This window comes from Eptatretus burgeri, chromosome 17 (genome assembly GCF_056783735.1).
Source record: "Eptatretus burgeri isolate ZD-2024b chromosome 17, Ebu_testis_v1, whole genome shotgun sequence".
In the NCBI taxonomy this organism is placed as follows: domain Eukaryota; kingdom Metazoa; phylum Chordata; class Myxini; order Myxiniformes; family Myxinidae; genus Eptatretus; species Eptatretus burgeri.
The window spans coordinates 25238650-25258768 of NC_140977.1; the positions used below are offsets into that span (position 1 = coordinate 25238650).

Sequence of the window (20119 nt, forward strand, 5' to 3'; positions counted from 1 at the left end):
ATATATATATATATATATATATATATATATATATATATATATATATATATATATATATATATATATATATACACACACAGACACACACACACACACACACACACACACACACACACACACACACACACACACACACACACACACACACACACACACACACACACACACACACACACACACCACTGGTCAAAAGTTTTATAACACCCCCATTTTTTCAGTTTTTACTGAAATTTAAGCAGTTCAAGTCCAGTGCATTCCTGAAATGGTACAAGCCTAAGCGGTAAATTGCCAGAGGTTTAAAAAAAAAAAGTTTAGGTTTCCAAAAACTGAAAAATAATGTAAATTTCAGAGTTTTTAAAAAAGGCCCTTTTCAGGGAACAAGTAATGGCTTAGCAACTGCAGCTGTTCTGCAGCAATGGAAGTGAATTAAGCCTTGAGGGTTGATGCCAACACTTCCTCCAGGTGTCCCAACTTTTGTTGATTTGTTACAAACCCTCTGTCTGTATAAAAGCAGTGTTGGAACAGACTGTGTTGCTACACCCTCTGAAGCATTATTTGGACAATATTGCACTGCAGGAAGTAATATATTGCTGTCATAATGGTGAGAAAAAGACAATTAACCAAGGAAGACAGACAGACCATTATAACCCTTTAAAGTGTTGGGCTTTCCTTGAGAGAAATTGCAAAGAAACCAAGGTGTCAGTGAGTAGTTTCCTACACCATCAAAAGGCACTTGGAAACTGGAGGAAACTCTGACAGGAAGAGGTCTGGCAGACCCCAAAGCCACAACACAAGCAGAAGACAAGTTTCTGAGAGTCAACAGCCTGCGTGATCGGCGGTTCACAGGACAGCAGCTTCAAGCCCAGCTTAACACTGGTCGAAGTAAGGAAGTCTCAGTTTCAACTGTGAAGAGAAGACTTCGAGCTGCAGGTTTGACAGGTCGAGTGGCAGTAAGAAAGCCATTGCTAAGATGGCAAAATAAGAAAAAGAGGCTTGCCTGGGCCATGAAGCACCGCCAGTGGACTTCTGAAAACTAGAACAACGTCTTATGGACCGATGAATCAAAATTTGAAATCTTCGTTTCATCACGCAGGGTTTTTGTACGCCGTCGAGTCGGCGAAACGATGGTTCCTCCGTGTGTGACACCAACTGTCAAACATCGAGGAAGAAGTGTGATGATTTGGGGCTCTTTTGCTGGATCCAGAGTCGGCGACTTGCACAGAGTGACTGGCACCCTGAACCAAAAGGGCTACCACAGCATTTTGCAGAGCCATGCAGTACCCTCTGGTCTCCGCCGAGTCGGTCAGGGGTTCATCCTACAGAAAGATAACGACCCAAAACATACCTCCAGGCTATGTCAGAACTACCTTAAAAGAAAAGAACCAGACGGTAGGCTTCAAATCATGGAATGGCCAGCACAGTCTCCAGACTTAAACCCCATCGATGGGGTTTGGGATGAACTGGACAGAAGGGTGAAAGCAAAACAACCTACAAGTGCAATACATTTGTGGGAACTTCTGCAACAGTGTTGGGAAGAACTTTCCGAACAATATTTGATTTCCATTGCAGAAAGAATGCCACGAGTATGTTCAGCTGTTATTTCTGCAAAAGGTGGCTTCTTTGATGAGTCAAAAAATCTGGATTAAATTTTGTTCAACAAAACGATTCCATGATTTCTTTATTATCTGCAAATGTTTATTTGTTCTCTGCTTTAATTTCAGAATACATTCAAACATTAAACTGCTTAAATTTCAGTAAAAACTGGAAAAATGGGGGTGTTCTAAAACTTTAGTCCGGTAGTGTATACAGTATATATATATATATATATATATATATATATATATATATATATATATATATATATATATATATATATATATATATATATATATATATACATATATATATATATATATATATATATATATATACATATATATATATATATTTAATTTTTGGCCCTATCATTGGTTATGAATAACTTAAAAATTATCGTATCCGGATCTTCTCCAAAATCGAATCAATTCAACCTTGGCACACACCCAACCTGACCACCGCATTTTATCTGAATCCATTCTCAACTTTGAGATGTCATTCTCACACAGACAGAAACAGACTGGGATGAAAACATAGCCTCCGTCCGCCTTTGGTGGCGGAGTTAAACATTGTCTTACCATCCAATAAATGACCTTGTGAAATTGCAAAATGGTGTACAAATTTGTGAAACCATGCTGTCTTTTTTTTGTTGTTTCCCATCAGACTCAATACGAATGCTGAACTTTACTCCTCTCTAAGAAGATTGATGGAAAATGCGAAGATTGTGGAATTGTTGGATGAAGAAACTCGGTAAATTCATTTAGTTCTCAGCTGTACTTAGAGTTTGGGGGGAGCAGAGCAGCATCCCAGGATAGCTCGTTTATTCATCTTTTCAACACCAAGTGGTGAGCTCGGGTATGCAAGACACGACATCCAAAAAAGCCCTCGAGGAAGCTGCTAATGTTTTCCCAAATCGTGAGCGACCGATGCCCAAAATGAGGAGTCAGCACCTGCCACTGAATAATCTCAAATTTGATGTCTCCGGAAGATCATTGTGCCTTTTTATTCTGTTCTGTTTGAGCCAAGGGTTGTGGCTGTCCCCCTCTAATTAGCCTCACCTGTTTCCCAATGGACAGGAGAGGCTATGGTAATCGGTCTATATGTCAGTGTGTCACATATAGATCGGTCATTCTCAGATAAACTGTAACTTATGTATCCTGGTGAGGCTTTGCATTCTTCATTGATCTTTGCCATTCATATCTCTGGTGCTCGGAGTCCAGATTCAGTTCAGCTCAACGATTTGAGAAATTGAATATTTTATGCACAGTTATCATTTTTGGCATCATCTTCATGCTTTTTGGCTGTTCTTTGTATGAGGACTTTCCAAGATGATTGACTTGGCACTTTTCCGACAGTGAACCTTTCCAAGAGCATCATTTCACTTTAGGTACCCAACACCCAACTGAATGTTGCGGGATAATGTCAGACCGCATTTTTGTCCGTATTTCTTTCAAGACCATAAATGCCAAAGAATTTTTTCCCCCTGAATCGTGTGATTTCACAATTCGGTGATGTGCAGTGGCCATCTCGGTCTTCCGACATGACAGCACCGATATCTTTCTTTGGGGATTCCTTAAGGAGAGGGTTTTCATAGATGAGGCAAGAACAACAGAGGCTCTTAAAGAGAACCTTCAGAGAGCAGTAGCTGACTTAACCGCCGATGTGCTTGAGGCGGTAATTCAGTGTTGTGTTTCTGGTGAGCTCGTGCAAAAGATTGCCCGTAGCAGTCATCTCAAATACCTTTTCTTTAATAAATAAATGAATAGGCTTTAGGTCTTATGGAATGTTATGTCAAAATTAAGTTGCTATATTCTTTCCCACTTTTGTATTGTCTGCAAGTAAAATAGATACAGTACTTCTGGGACATCCTGTGTATTTAAAACAAGATCTAGGCTCGTGGAAGAGTGAGGCGACGGAGTGTGAAAAGGCAACGTACTGACTGCTCGGCAGTGGGGCCATACTTGGACAAACGAAAGCAAGGGAGCAACCAAATGGGAAAACAGTTTAGGAAACAGTAACGTACAAGTAAGAGGCTGCTTTTTCTTGCATCTGATTAATCAGGATAGAAAATATTTCCTGTAGGGATGGGAGATGATGAGATGGTGGTGCATTTGATGATGGTGGTGCTTCCCTCTAAGGCTTGAACCCTCAGAGGGAAGGGTGTGATTGAACTGCCTTCAGGAGGCTGTTCCACAAAGGGGAGAAAAGAGGGGAGTTGTAGCGAAGCCTGTATTTTTGTAGTTTAGCCAGGAGAGTGTTCGTGGAAGAATGTGTGTGTCTTGGAGAAGCGCTGAGCGAGCAGAGTCAGCTCGATCAGAGGAGAGGCACAGCGACCTGTCTGCAATGTGAGAGCTTCAGGCCTTGCCCTTCAGCCTCATGGTGAGCAATGCCAATAATGTTGAGAATTTTCGGTTCCACAGAATGTAGGAGAGACAGATGTGATGCTGGGGCCACAGCCCGCAGCAATACTCCATTTAAATATGGCCAAAGGCCTTGTGACCTGCAGGTGTTTTTGTTGTGAAGTTGCACTGACAAAGTTTTTGTTTTGACAGACGTGTTGCTGAGCTGTTCCTTTTTGACTTTGAAGTCAGTGGGATCCATCTGGATGTCGAGAAGGTAAAGCAGTTGTGCCTAAAAACATTGTGTATGCTTGATGTCATAGGAGGAAAAAAAGTGTGTCAAATGCATTTATGAAAATGTCAGGGAATTTTTTTGTTTAAATTTTTTTAGGGGAAAACTAAAAACAGATTTTAAAAGCTGAATTACTATATGTATGTGAGAAATTTACCACTGAGCAGTAACTGTATCTCTGAATTATGCCATGTAGCAATTGGACCGAATTTGTGAGACCACTTGTCCAGCAAAGTTATTTTTGGCTCACCATGTGTTAACAGCTAATTGGTATGTACTAGTACGTGCCCGTAAAAAAATAAATAAATAAATAAATAAACCACACAGGCCGTTTCTTTGCTCTCACGTGCTCGTACGTGCGTGACCCGGAAGTTCAATATTATTCGCAGTTACGATTATTCGCATACCCAGTTATTCAATAAGCACCAACGTATTTTACCTTTTCACAATGTCGTGGCAAGGAAAAACAAAAAGAGAAGAGAAGAGAGAGAAAAAAATTTACTTCCTGGTTCGGAGCATACCAGCACTCTGATGTTCCCGAAATTTATACACCGTCTAATATGAAAACGATCATAACGTGGGCCATTTTGTTTATCTATAAATGCGCATAAGAAATCGAGAAATTATTAGAATACACGAAGTCATCACTCTCCCGTACGAAGCCCGTACGTTGTAACCTGTAATGGGGAACGTGGCTGTGCTTCCCTTCCCCATCGGCCACGCCCACGCAACAACGTGTCTTGTCATTGGTTTGGTAAATAAATGGCCATAACTTGGGAAGCACTTGTCCGATCAATATCAAACCTTGAAAAGGCACATCATCAGGTCCCCAGCAATATACCTGGCAAGTTTCAATTAGATCGGACCAGAGGTTGTCGAGAAACGGCGGTCTCACACACACACACACACACACACACACGCACACACGCAAACACACACACACACACACACACACACACACACACACACACACACACACACACACACACACACACACACACACACACACACACACACACACACACACATTGCTGGAATTATAGATAGATAACTGTCTTTATCATGACAGTATACAGGAAACCCGCCAATATCGTGGGGGTTTGGTTCCTGGAAAATGCCATAATAGTTAAAACCATCATTGTGGAAACCAAGGGCCATTGGGAAAAAGGGGTTCGGTACCTGGGCTTCGAGAAAATAAGGAAGGTGGATGGCAGCCAGAAATGAACACATTACAATTGAAATAAACATGTAAAAAAAACATATATATATATATATATATATATATATATATATATATATATATATATATATATATATATATATATACATACATATCCATACATATTATGTTAACATTGAAACAAACATTTAAATACAATAAATACGGTGTAAATTAAACAAAACTTTACCTTTTGAATTTATGGAGAGTGTGGTAAGTGGGAGCGGGGAAGGTGATTCAGCGATCGGAAAAGCAACATTAGCTTTACGACTAAGTCGCCTGTAGCATTGCCACATAAGAGAAGGATAACACAACCCTTAACCACCTTACCTTGAACCCTGATTTTTCCTGTTTGGAGAGGAATGTACGAGGTACGGATTCCTCTTCCAAAATAATCCCGTCTCGTTGGTGTTAAAAACCTGCTCCGGCATAAATCCCTTCGTCTTGATTAGTTTCATGAGCTGCGGTTGAGAATGTGTTTGAGAATAAAGCATGAGAACGGGGTTCGAATACTGGTGTCGGAAATTAAGGGTTTTGTAATGGCGGTTCAAGTACGGGTGTCGGAAAATATGGGTTTGGGAATAAGGTTCGAATATGGAGTTGGAAAATGAAGGTTTGGGAATGAGGAAGAGTACAATGTAGAAGTTCTACCAACAATCGTTGACCCCGTTATGGCAATCCACAGACACCGCATTTTCACCTCGCGTCATCAGATATAGCGACTCGATCTTTTCGCACAACCCCATAACCTTTCTCTGCCTTTTAGCACAACTAACTTTGTCCATCGCTTTGCATTTGGGCTCATTAAAAACGGTGCATGAGAAATAATACAAGGCTCATAATGTGTTATCGTGTTAATTTGTGTTATCGTGTTCAAGTACATAATTCATTTTGAAGAGAAGTTCAAAACGTGTCTGTTCCCCACTGTTTTGTGCTTCCCTCTCCCATCCTTCCTGTCTCTTGCTGTCCTTGTTATATGTTCTGTGTGTTAGCTCTTATACGAGCCTTGACATTGTATATATATAGAAAAAGAAAAGAAGAGGCGTATAAATGAATTGATTCTGGGTTTTACGCGGAGTCTGTTACACCACCTTATCTAACACGTTACATTACCTGTTGTTTGGGTCCTTTGATGTCCTTAAAAACAGTAAGCTTGCTGTTTGGGATAATTTTCTATTTTGTTTGACTGCCAGACAGACAGTAAAAAACTATCTCACTCGATCCTCTCTGCGCATGTGTGGTCAGGATAATTTAAAAGCCAAAGTACGTTAAATGACAGACTTGAACTTTTGGCCAAAATCTTCTCTTCCCATTTAAACTACACGACTGTAATGTATTTACAAGTAATATATTTAAAAAAAAAAAACTCGATTTCTATTCAAAACAAAAATATTGGTGGGTTGATAAGATGAACTAACTACTCTGTATTAAACCGGATCAAATGTGATCGGAGTGTGACGTCATTACCTCCATTTCATAAGAGTATCATATGCTGATGATAAGCAACTCTTTGTATCGGTTGATCCCAAAATTCCTGCTGACCGAAAACAAGCACTGGACACCATAAGTGCATGCATACTAGACTTGAAATCTTTGATGACGTGTAATATATTTAAACTGAATGAAGAAAAACGGAATTAACATGCCAATTTAAATAATCTCCCAGACACTGTTCTTGCAGCAGTAAACTCGTCAATCAGGCCGTCAGAATCGGCAAGGAATCTCGGTGCATACCTCGACTGCATATATCGATGACACCTCGTGTTTCTTACCGAAGCAATCCAGTGAGGTTTCATCTCTGCAGTGTCGTACTAAAATACACAATTTGGTATCTGTCTGTCTGTCTTTTTCATTGTGATACATTCAGTCGTTACTTCTCCAATCTCAACGAAACATGAGAAGAGGATGAAGGGTCACACGATGGTGGTTGTAGCGACTTCATTTGCCCACCCTCCCCAAAAGGGTTTTCCATCTTGGGTGAAATCTGTGTTGAGGTGTATATCCGTGTTGAGATAGCTAATGGTGTCGTCATTTTTCCAAGGCTGCTTCTGATAAAAAAATTTTTTTTTAATAACAACACTCATGATAATGGTGTAATTATGTTATTACAAAACAATATACCCCTCTCCCCAAGGGCTTTTTCCTCCTTGGACAAACGCCGTGTTAACGTGTCTAAATAGCTTATTGTGGCATTTCATGGAGTACCCCGACAGGAATTTTAAAAATATTATAAAACACAAACACGGATGATTACCTTTTTAAACAGTCGCTACTACTGTTTAACACTAAACTGAAAGGGAGAAAACCCGACGTCCTTGAGGCATTATATGCCTATGGACCTGAGCCTAGATCTACTGTAATCCAAATAAGAGTAATAATAACACGACCCTTCCTGATGCTCCCGTAGGGAGTATGTGTACTCGTTTCACAAATAAGAAAGATGATTGACCAGGATGCCTGTCACTATGCAGTTTGCAGCCCAGTACTCTCATGCTTGGACTATTGTAATGGACTACTCACATCTATTCCAGATGGTCCCTTCATCGCTGGGCAGCTCGTCTTGTGTACTGGGTAAACCGTAGACATGATTCCACTGCTCTGATGCAAGCAATACACTGGTTACCCATCTCTCAAAGAATACGTCACTAAATCAGCAAATTCAACTAAACAGTTAAAAAAAAAAATATATATATATATATATATATTTATTTATTTCCTAAATGAGCATTGTCATTATACATGTTGTGATACATTCAGTCGTTACTTATCCAATCTCAACGAAACATGAGAAGAGGACGAAGGGTCACACAATGGGCCATTGTAGTTTTGTTTATTGCATAATTATTGAGATTCTTCATTTAGTGATACTCTTAATCTAAAGTATATGTTTGCTAATGCATTAAATGGCTCATTATTGATATTGTAAGCGCTATGATTTAAGTATACGAAAGGAACATACTTAAATGCAGATCATTATTATTATTATTATTATTATTATTATTATTATTATTATTATTATTGTTATTATTAGGTTATCTCTATCGAGATGACCTAAACAAAGCCGGACCAAATGTCCGTCCGTCCGTCAACAATTTTTCTTTCCGATCTTGATGAAACTTAGTATGTGGGTAGAGGTCGATGAGTGTTGCACAACGATATAACTTTTGTCCGGGTTCAAGGTCACGAGGTCACGTAAGTTATAAAAAAGGTCACGAGGTCAAATCGCCATTTTCAAAACCTATCTCGTCTGCCATTCTACAAGATATTCGGCAACTGTTTATTGATTATGATAGTAAAAAATATTATCTTGTATCTAACAGGACAGATTTTTGAATTTCCATCCCGTTTGGCCGCCACGTCACCTGGAAGATGTCAAAAACGCCTCCCGGTACAAAGAAAACTTTTTACTTCCGATCTTGATGAAATTTGGTATGTGGGTAGAGTTCGATGAGTGATACCCAACGACATATTTTTTCCTGGATTTGAGGTCAGGGTCAAGGTCACGAGGTCACGAAAGTTGTGAAAGTCGCCATTTTCAAAACCAATCTAGTCTGTCATTTTAGGAGATATCTGGCAACGGTTCATCGATTATGATAGTAAAAAACATTATAGAGATGACCGTCACCCCCACACGGGGGTAATTTATTATTATTATTATTATTATTATTATTACCCTCACCATCGCTGTTCGGGTTAGGGTTAGGGTTTGTTTTGTTTCTTTGTCTGCACAGAATGTGCTAACGTGGGCCACAAACGCCACCTTGTGGTAGCCAGTAGTATACGTTTTCTTTTTTTCAACCGAGTACCTCTATAAATTGTGTACAATTAAAATGTGAGTACGTTGATAAAATATGTACGATAAAACTACACAAAGCAAGTCCGGGTGAGGGTATGCAATCTTTGCTTGCTTGTTCTAATTATTATGATGATGATGATTATTATTAGTATTATGACATCCATATAGTAGGAAAGAATTACCTCCAAGTCATCAGTGTGACATCATCACCTCTATGCGATCAGTCTGCGACGACATCTCCATTCAACCATTATACATCACTACTAAGCCAACTATTTATTTGGCACAGGAGGGTAGGATTCAGACTAAGCGTCGAGGTTGCATTCAGGCATTTGGGGGGCAGATAATGATCTTCAAATTGGCCTGTCTGTGGATTAAAATTTAATGCTGCGTAAGTCCAATAAATATATTCTATTTTATAAATCTTGTATTCGTCTTAAATGCTTGTAATACATATCTTCAAAGTGGGAGTTGTGGAAAATGTTGAAAGAAGGGTAAAGCGTCGAATGCTTACAAATATGGCTGAGAACTTGGGTTAATATGATCATAAAGGGGACATTCAAAGCAAAGCTTGCCAATCTAATATCGGAAAGAACCTTAATTGCAAGATCAATTTATTTGAGAGTAAACGATCTCCAGTCTTTTGAGAAACAGTTAAAATGTATAACAAATGACCCTAATACACATTGCACGTCTATCCAACTTCCATATCATCTGGCCAGTTTACCGCGGACAACAGGTCGTGCATTTTACGGTCGAAAGACAACGGGAGGAAAGAAAAATATTATTCGCGCTAGGAGCATGGGATGTCCTTACACTTATGGACAGTGAAAACGTACCAAGAGCTGATAGGATACCAGCTCTCATTGCCAGAGAACATGACCACTATAATATGAACATCCCGGCTCGGAATGCAGGAGTGACTTTTAATGATGGAAAATTTCTAGTCCGTGGCTGGCTTTGAAGGATATTTTTGCTATGTGGTTGATGGGGGAGGCTCAGAAGTTCAAGAGACCAAATTTCTTACAGTCGCTGACCATGGAAATAGATTGGTGGGTTAATTTGACGATCCTTCTCGGGCAGTTGGGTGAGACTATGAGGTTTGCCAGGATTGAAAGACATTATAGTAACTGATAATTTTTTGTGTGCCTGCAGCGCCGTGCCGCTGTCAAGCTACATGTGGAGCTTTTGGAGCTGCAGACGGACTTTCTGGCCGGGACATATCTGCCTTGCAGAGTGGATCCTCGTGTGATGCCTCCCCACTTAGCTCCTTGCTTCCCCCAGCACGACGGCTGGCTCCAAGTATCTGGGCTTCACACGGACTCGTCAGATGATCTGGTATGATTTCAACATCTTGGGGAATACTGTGAGTCACCATACGTGATGGAAGGATTGGCTGAGTTGGGCCACACAACCAACCTCACACCCAGTCACCGCCAGGTGATATTCAGCCTCATTTCCCCATCCTCGCTGTTTCTGTCTGTGCAGAAATCTTCAGCCATCGTCTTTTTTAGTAAACTCTTTGTCTAGCCACACAACATGCCACAGGTTCTCTCCTTTCGCTCTTTTTTTTGTTTTGTCCCATCCCTTCTCTTTTTGCCTTCTCTTCATTTTCCTGTGACCATGCTGTCACAAAACGAACATAAAATGCCATCCTTTGTGTTAAACAGTTTTATTCTTAAAAGAATACCTGTGTCAGTCGATTTTCATAACATTATGGAAACTGAGTCAAAATAAATACCAACCGCTGTTATGAGCACTGTTTGCCTGATGTTCTTGTGTGAGGCAGGTACGAGAAGTTGCTTATCGGACCTACTTGCACCCAAATGAGGCCCAGCTCACTCGTCTGGATGCCTTGCTTGAAAGCCGCTACCGTTTGGCCAAGCTGCTGGGCTATTCCACTTTTGCAGACCGTGCCCTCCGTGGAACCATGGCCAAAAATCCAGGCAAGTGTCTTTGCTGCTTAGATTAGTATGATGTTTTGAATCTGTTCAAATGTGAATTATGGCTTATTTTTCTTTTGCAGTGCCCTCCCAAACAAAAACAAAAAAGAACTTTCCTGGTTGTAAACAAACTTTATTTCAACAATGTGACGCAAACACAATGAAAGGGACTACATGTATCAGTATCTGGTTGCATGTCCTTTGGCATCACACATTGGTTAAACCCGCGAGTCCATTGAACCAATGATGTTGTGTTTGATAGCAGCATGATCCAGATTTTGCCATATGTGGAGTAGATTCTGTTGCAGCTCTTGCGTATTACTTGACCGAGGTTGGGGTCGAATCTTCTGGCTTCCTTCTTGGGACTACGGTGTTGTAATTGGTCTTTATTTTGATTTACTGCACCTCCTGATCGATATGTTCCCAGACATATTTGGTCGTGTTCACGTCAGGACTCCGTGGTGCCAAGAAGAAGCTGCAAGAAGCTCAGCCCTTTCCATCTCTTCCAGGCAGAGGTTCTTCTCGATGTATGGCACGTGGCATCTTGTGTTGCACACTGCAAACAATGCCTTGTTGGTCGAGTCCAGTGGTAAGAAGGTTTCTTGTGTATCAAATATCGAAGACATGACATACATTCAGCAATACCTCTGCCTGGAAGAGATGGAATTGCCGAGTGTCCCCCCTCCCCCCACCCCCTCCGTGCGCTGCCACATATCTTCGCCTGAGCTCACGCATCCCCAGAGGTCCGGGCTCTGCCACGCATCAGAGCTTTGAGGGGAAGGGCGTCAGAACTCATCAGAACTTCCTCGTACCTCCTGCGTCATGCCCCTCAAACCTCCCCCCCTCCTCACATTCTGCTCTCCTTCATGTCCCCCACACTGAATTGTCCCTTGCACTTGGCAGGGTATTGTTTTATCTTTCTTGTACCTTAAAATAACCTTGCAATAATGTGTTGTAGTTTTTTTGGCTCTTGCTTTGACTGTCTTACAGGAACTGTCATGGACTTCCTGGTAAAGCTATCGAACAAGCTTTCAGAAAAGTAAGTCAATGCATCCTCAATATTTTTTTCAGAGAATTCTACTCTCATGTTATGCAAGCTGTACTTTTATCTTGGGACCTTTATTTCTAGAATGCTTACCAGTTTTGTCTATTTTTTGGTTCAGTCCCGAGTCGCATTCTATTTGACACTAAGGCTGTCCATGCATGAAACTAAGATAATTAATCTTTGTGAATCCCAGGTGTTTATTAACTTCTTCTTTTCTTTTCTTTCTTTTTTTCAACAAAATGTAAGGCTCGTAGTGGAGCCGCCACACAAACCTCTCACACACATGAACATTTAGACGAACAGACGAGACAAACATAGTCACTGAGCTTGGGGGAACTGCCATCACTTCCTGGGACACCTTGGGTACCAGTGACGCCACAACAGTGGCGCCTCTTTTCCCACCGCACTCAGCCAGGCATTTCCAAAGGTGGAATTTCCTCCTCCCTATCTCTGAGACTCAGAGTGCACGTTCTAGCTATTACACCACTGAGTGCAAATAATAACTAAGTTTGAAAACAAATAGCAATTGCTCTTCTTTTTTGACATTTGAGGAGTGGGAAAATTCTCCAAACTGTGCAACTCACCTGCACTCATGGTGGCATCCACCATGCAGGGGGAAATCGTCGTGGATGTTGGAGAAACATGAATATACTGTTCATGGCTTTTTGTAAATTGAAGGCCTTAATCACCCAGGAGTCACCTGATTGAATCTTCTCAATGTTTTGCGGTTTTAAAGTGCATTGCTTTTGCAGTGTGGAGGAGATTCGTAATTAATTTTGGATGGATCGTTAAGTTCCTTCATAACTTTCCGAATAGTTGTAACTTTTTCTGGTTTCATCACCACCTTGACCTCTTGACTTTGCCATGCCGTTGATGTTGTTTTCATCGTGAGCCTCCAATTGAAAGTTTTTTTTTTTTTGTGTGTGTGTTTGTGTTTTTTAATCACTAGAACACAGCAAGACTTTACCATGATGAGGGGAATGAAGATTAAACTAAACCCTATGAATCCAGTAAGTTGTCAATTTATTTATCTCTGGTTTATATCCATGAGGTTAATTTCTCTTTCCTAGGATTGTAAATATTTCTCTGAAGAAAACACCGGTGGCTGCTTTAATGGTTTAAGAGAAGTAAATCTTTGAAGTATCTCAAATGTCAATTTGTAAATTATTGGTGTGTTTGTAAGAACCAGAGAGTTGGTGCCAAAGCCACCCAATGCTGGCCTGTTTATACATTTGTCATTTTTAAAAGACTAGTCTAATAATATTTTTTTATAAAGCATTGCAGTGAAGTCTGATCCAAATAATTTTAAAGCAATATATGTATTTGTATGTAGTAATCAGTAAAAAAATAGTGTGGTAGATAAAAACATTAGAAAGGAAATAACTTGCACCAAAAACTTTAACATTTTCATGCTCACGCTCACGCCGGGGTATCGCTATAGCTCTCTGTTCTTCGAACAGGCGAGCTAAAAATGTGAGATAGCAGAGCTTGAATGGCCTTGTAGTTATGAACATTATCTTGCTGTTGAACAACGTAATTGAGATGTCGTAAAATTGGGGTTCTTTGGTAATAATATTTATAACTTCGGCCTCGTGTTTCAGGTTCAGCAAATTTTTTTCAAGATACTTAACTGGCTTCCAGTACGTCGACGTATGCATTGTAAGATTTTGTTCGTAACTTTGAATCCACACATAATTTGGTTCCCTGTCTACAAACAGTCGTGGCCAAAAATATTGGCACCCTTGCACTTTTTCAAATAACGCACCATTTCTTCCAGAAAATTGTTGAAGTTAAAAATTATTTTGGTGTCTACATAAGTATTTCTTTGATTGGCAGCAGGAAAAAACAAAAAACACTGAAAGAAAATCCTAAGTCTTAGCTTATTCCACACAGAAATCCTAAAATGGCCCGGACAATATTATTGGCACCTTTTAGAAGTTGTAAGAAATAATGACATTTCAAGCAGGTGATTCTCCTTCACTTTGGAATTTAAGTCACCTGTGGTGAGCTGCAGGTGACTGCAATATATAAATCACTCATTCAACCAGTTTGAGTAAAGAAAAGGAGTCATTCTGCTGTGTTGTGTCACTGTGTGAACCGCAATGAGCATGGAGAAAAGAAAGAAAACCAGAGAATTGTCTGAGGAGGTCAGACACAAGATTGTAACCAACCATGGACAATCTCAAAGCCACAAGTCCATCTCCAAAGACCTTGATGTTCCTGTGTCCACCGTACGCAATGTTATCAGGAAGTTTAAGGCCCATGGCACTGTAGCCAACCTCCCTGGACGTGGCCGCAAGAGAAAACTTGATCAAAGATTGCAGCGAAGGATTGTTTGAATGGTGGAGAAAGCACCTCGATCAACTGCCAAACAGATTCAAGCTGAACTTCAGACACGAGGTACGACAGTTTCAACTTGTACCATCCGTCGCCAACTCAATGAAAGGGGTTTCTGTGGTAGGAGACCCAGGAGGACTCCACTGCGGAGAGAGACAGAGACAGAGACAGAGACATAAGAAAGCCTTACTGGAGTTTGTCAAAACACACCTGAACAAGCCAAAATCCTTCCAGGAGAATGTCCTGTGGACAGATGAGATCAAATTAGAGATTTTTTGCAAAAACACATCATCTCTGTTTACAGAAAACAAAATGAAGCCTTCAAAGAAAAGGATACCTTCCTTTCAGTCAAACATGGAGGAGGTTCAGTGATGTTTTGGGATTGCTGTGCTTCCTCTGGCACTGGGTGCCTTGAATGTGTGTATGGCATCATGAAATCAGGAGGTGACCAAGGTATTTTGGAGCACAATGTTCAACCCAGTGTCAGAAAGCTGGGTCTCCGTCGAAGGTCATGGGTCTTGCAGCAAGACAATGACCCCAAACACACTTCAAAAAACACCCAGGAATGGTTCAAGACAAGACTGTGGACTGTTCTGAAGTGGCCAGCAATGAGTCCAGATCTAAATCCCATTGAACATCTGTGGGGAGATCTGGAAACAGCAGTTGGGAGATGACAATCTTCAAATCTGAGAGAACTGGAGCAGTTTGTACAAGTAGAGTGGGCCAAACTGCCAGAAGAGAGGTGTTGGAAGCTCATCCTTAGCTATTTTGTCCAAAGGCAGTGCTACCAAATATTTTTGTTGAGGGTGTCAATAATTTTATCAATACCATTTCTTTTTATTTTCTGATTTAAAAGCACATATTAATTTCTGATTCAAAAACAAAGGTTCTGTAATATTCACACTGAAATATAGAATTCTGGAGCCAAATTCTTTTGGATATTTCAACTTATTTTTTGAGAAAATTGTGTTATTTGAAAATAGTGCAAGGGTGCCAATATTTTTGGCCACGACTGTATATATGACTTTATTGCATCTTACACCCCTGCAAGAAAGTTAGGGTCCAGCATCGGGAATTTCCTGGTTTGTTCCCTGCACCAAGCTGAAGACGTAATATCTACCTTTGTTGTTGTTGTGTTGTGTGTTTTTTTTTTAAATTATTTCGACCCTTCTTTGTAAAGCTCTTTTTGAGCTTTACAAAGCATTTAGTTGGATTGAAACGATGCTACTTGTATATCGCTTGTGTTGGAAACAACAATGATCACAGCCTGATCGAGAACTACTGGAGTGTTCTTGGCAGAGAGTAAGCTGAAACATTTCGAAAAACCATGGTTGAGTTTCCGACGCCTTTGCGGGTATGAATTTGGGAAATTTCAATCAAATACATCCGTGATCGAATCTCATCCAAGCCCGGGATGCGCTAATCTCTCATCGAGGCTGAAGGATGTCCGACCAAGCACTAATGTTACAAAGTAGTCTTGATTGGATTGCTCAATCTAGCTAGTGCAACTGTACGTCAGTTGGGGGAGATTTCGTTATTTTTATTCAATGGACAAATAAGCCAATGCTTGCAGTCTTATTTGTGTAATATCTGTATATATATGTAAACAAAATCTCAACTCAAGGAAGAGTAAGGTGATAAAAGTAAAAAGAGAGGGGAGGGGAAGAAACAGAGGAACTTTCTCGTAATATTGTTAGCTCAGATACGGTTAACAAGGGTAGAAAAGATTGTTTGTACGATAGGGGGTGACAAATGGTGGTGCTTGAATTATTGGAGGGAAGAGTGTAATTGAACTGTCTCCAGAATACAGTTTGACAAATGGAAGAAATGAGCAACAAAAGGTTGGAGGTGGATAGAAAGCCTGCTTTTTGGGAGATTAACCAGGAGGAGGTTACTGGAAGAGCCTGTGTCCTGGGGTAGCCGGGCAAGGTTGAAGGACTGAGAGCAAGCTCGAAGGTTTCCACTAACTTCTCTGCAATGTGAGAGCATTCGGCCTTATTGTAGGAGATGCCAATAATGTTGAGAGCTTTCGCTTCCACAAAATCAAGGAGACAGGTGTGATGCTGATATGCCAGCCCACAGGGAGCCCTTGCAGGTTGTTGTTAGTTCTGACTTTTCAATGAAGGACTCAGAAAAATGGAGGATTCCCAATTTGCTGCTGGTTTTGGAGGTGAACGTTGCTATTTAGTTGGCCTAAGAGAGCACATCACTGTTGGTGAGGCTTAGACGTTCAAGAGCCTAAACCTTTTCCTGTGTCTGATCATGGATGTAGACAGGTGGCCTTTCTTCATGACAGAATGAAACTGAGATATTTTTTTCCACAATTAAAAGACATGGTCCACTTATCAGTTCAGTGTCTACTTAATTCCAGATCTTCAGAGAGTGACACAGCTGCTTTCTGCCTGTCGGTGGTAATGGGATGATTTACGACAATGTGGCATCATCCTCAAAAAATTATGAGAGAGATTTACAGAGCTTCGAAGAGATCCATTATGTAAATGAGGAACAAGACTTGGCCCAATATTGCGTTGGGGCACTCCATCTTCTCCTCATAGTGGAGAGGATTCCATTCATAGTTACACATTGACTGTTTGAGAGGAGAAGTCAGGTTTGAAGGCAGCCTTGGATGCCTTGGCATGCTTGACAAGCATAACGGGATGCCAGACCATGCCAAAATGCCTGAAATATGTCCAAGGAGATTGTCCTTTCTTCTTGTTTGAGATTGTGGACCTCTAACCATTGCTGAGAGAGGAGCAGCAGCATGTCCAGTGTTGTTACCGGGACAGAATCCAAACTGATGGTCAGAGGTCAGGGTCAGGCTGTTTGAAAAGAGGAAAGACTTGTAGATAACGTCTGCAGTGATGATGGAAAACGATAGTTTATTTTATTTCAGTGTGTTTTTTTTTCATCACAGCAAATTGATCATCCTCATCACACAGAACACTCCTATATTGGTTTGAGTCGTAACGTAGAGAAGAGTCTTCTTGAAATCGTGGGAAACAAACAAAACAAGGGAATGCAAGAATATCGTATGTTTGACTCGTTCTGCACTCTGTTGGCTCTGAGTAAGTAAATAGTCATCCTTTTCATCGCTCATGCAGTCTGTGAACTTTAACATCGCTTAGCATTTGGCAGAAGCCTGAGGGATTATCCTTCAAAGAATGCGGTGATGACTAATGCACTTGTACTTTGAGAAATTAAAGAACTTGTTTCTTCTTTGTTTTTGTTTCCCTAGGAACTGATGCCCTGGGACCCACCATATTACAGTGGCCTTTTCAGAGCAGAAAGGTAAGGAGACTCGTACCTTTACGTCCATTGACGGTAAAAGAGCATGCTGTGCTTGCCAAGGGCATTAAAATCGTGTCACGGAAACAATTTGCCATTTTATGTAAATTGTGAAAGTGCGGGTCAACATTGCATTGCGTCCTCCTATGTGATCAAGGTGTGATATCATTTGTTTTTGAAAGTGAGATTTCCATGAATATTGTACGACCTTATTAATTTATCCTTTGTTTTAAAATTGATATCATAACCTTTGTCATGTTCTTCTTTGTGATTGTAAAGCAATTTGGTGATTTAGCAGTGGTACGCATGTTTGTTAGGCTTTGGTTTCATCCAAATCCATCCACAACTTTTTGAAATATGCTATATATGTTATTTTTGGCACTAACTCTTAATGGTGAAGAATCGCGTAAAAAAAAAAAATTGTCGCTTCCGGATTTGGATCTTCACCAAAATCGAATTGACTCTTCCTTGTCAAACACCTAACCTGCCCACCAAATTTCGTGCATAACTTTTTGAGATATCCTGTTGTGTCAGATAGACGGGAGTGAAAATATAACCTCCACCCACCTTTAGTGGCGGAGGTAACTGAAACGGCACTCGGTAGAGCACATACCTCCGCCAGGCTTAACAGTTTACCTTTTGTATCTTACTAATAGGCTGAATCTGGATCTGGACCTGAACCAAAATCTAATCGGCTTGTACTTGTCATCGAACAAATTTGTCCACCAAGTTTTGTCATAACTCGTCCACAACTTTTTGATACATCGTTTTTGGCCGCATCTCTCAATGATGAAGAATCACGTAAAAATTCTCGTATCTGGACTCAAATTCAGATCTTCATGGAATTGAATTGTCCTTCTCACAAACCCAACCTGTTCTCCGAATCCATCTACAACGTTTTGCAATATCCTGTTCACAGACAGATAAAAAAAAACAGAAAGACAGAGGTGAAAACATAACTTCCATTCACCTTCGGTGGCGGAGTTAACTAGAAAGCATCTCAAAGAGCAAAGCCTGTCCGCATCCGCTTTGTACTTGAACTACACTTGATGAGAACGGCACTCGGTAGAGCGCATACCTCTGCCAGGTTGAACCGTTTACATGAAACTTTGAGATATCATGCTACATATTGTTTTTTGGCCCCATCTCTCAATGGTGAAGAAGCACTTAAAAAAAAAAAAAATTCTCCTGTCCGGATCTGGTTCTGGATCTTCATCCAAATCGAATTGATTCGTCCTTGTCAGACTCCCAACATGTCCACCAAGTTTAGTACAAATCCGTTCATAACCTTTTGCGATATCCTGCTCACAGACAAACGGATCGGGGTGAAAACATAACTTGTGTCCACCTTCAGTGGCAGAGGTTAAAAATAACACAGGAGGTAAATTTTATTTATCAGTTTCATTTTATCAATTTGTGTCATTTTATTAGGTATAAAATAACAGGACTGGAGTTGCATTTTTATCACTATCGGAGTAAACAGAGGCAAGCCAAAAGAGAGTATGAGAAGGACATGGCTAAGAATATTAAGCATAACAGCAAGGCTTTCGTTAAGTATGTAAGGGGGTAAAGAACAGGTTAGGACCAGTGTGGGCCCATTGAAGAATAGCACCGGGAGAGTGGTTGGTGATGAAAGTGAGATGGCAGGCTTATTAAACAGGTATTTTGCTTCAACTTTTACACAAGAACATTCAGGAGAATTGCCAATAGCTGAGAGTATCTATCAAGGAGGTGAAGAAGGGCTTTTATAGGAGATCCAGGTTGGAGTGGAGGAGGTAAAGGAACAGCTCGGTAATCTAAGAGTGGATAAGGCTCCGGGTCCAGATAATATGCAACCGAGAGTATTGATGGAGGTGTCTGAGCAGGTAAGCGAGATGTTAACGGATATTTTCAATCGCTCACTGGAGTCAGGACAGGTACTGGAGGTATGGAGAGTAGCAAATGTAACACCATTATTTAAGAAAGGATCCAGAGAAGAATTGGGAAACTACAGACCTGTTAGTTTGACTGCAGTTGTGGAGAAGGTGTTGGAGATATTAATTAGGGACTGGATGAGGAACCATTTAAACAAATACAAACTAATTAAAGGTAGTCAGCATGGGTTTACCAAAGGTAGTTCCTGTTTAACAAATCTTTTCGAGTTCTATGAAGCAGTGTCTGATTGGGTGGATGAGGGAAAGGCAGTGGATATAGTATATCTAGACTTTAAGAAGCCCCGTTTATCCTCTACTAAGAGGTCTCGCCACTCTATTACATTAGCTCCCCAC

At 40.6% G+C, this 20119-nt stretch overlaps 1 protein-coding gene across 5 annotated transcripts in view; it reads left to right on the forward strand.

Annotated features, from left to right (window-relative positions):
- Window positions 1-20119, forward strand: part of MIPEP (mitochondrial intermediate peptidase) — a 77483-nt gene that overhangs the window by 24244 nt on the left and 33120 nt on the right. For all 5 annotated transcript variants that reach the window (XM_085862662.1, XM_085862659.1, XM_085862658.1 and 2 more), the window contains exons 5-11: window positions 2260-2346; window positions 4149-4212; window positions 10398-10580; window positions 11032-11188; window positions 12176-12224; window positions 13180-13240; window positions 17803-17855. In XM_085862662.1, coding sequence (XP_085718788.1) covers window positions 2260-2346; window positions 4149-4212; window positions 10398-10580; window positions 11032-11188; window positions 12176-12224; window positions 13180-13240; window positions 17803-17855 — 654 coding nt within the window. The remainder of the gene's footprint in view (window positions 1-2259; window positions 2347-4148; window positions 4213-10397; window positions 10581-11031; window positions 11189-12175; window positions 12225-13179; window positions 13241-17802; window positions 17856-20119) is intronic.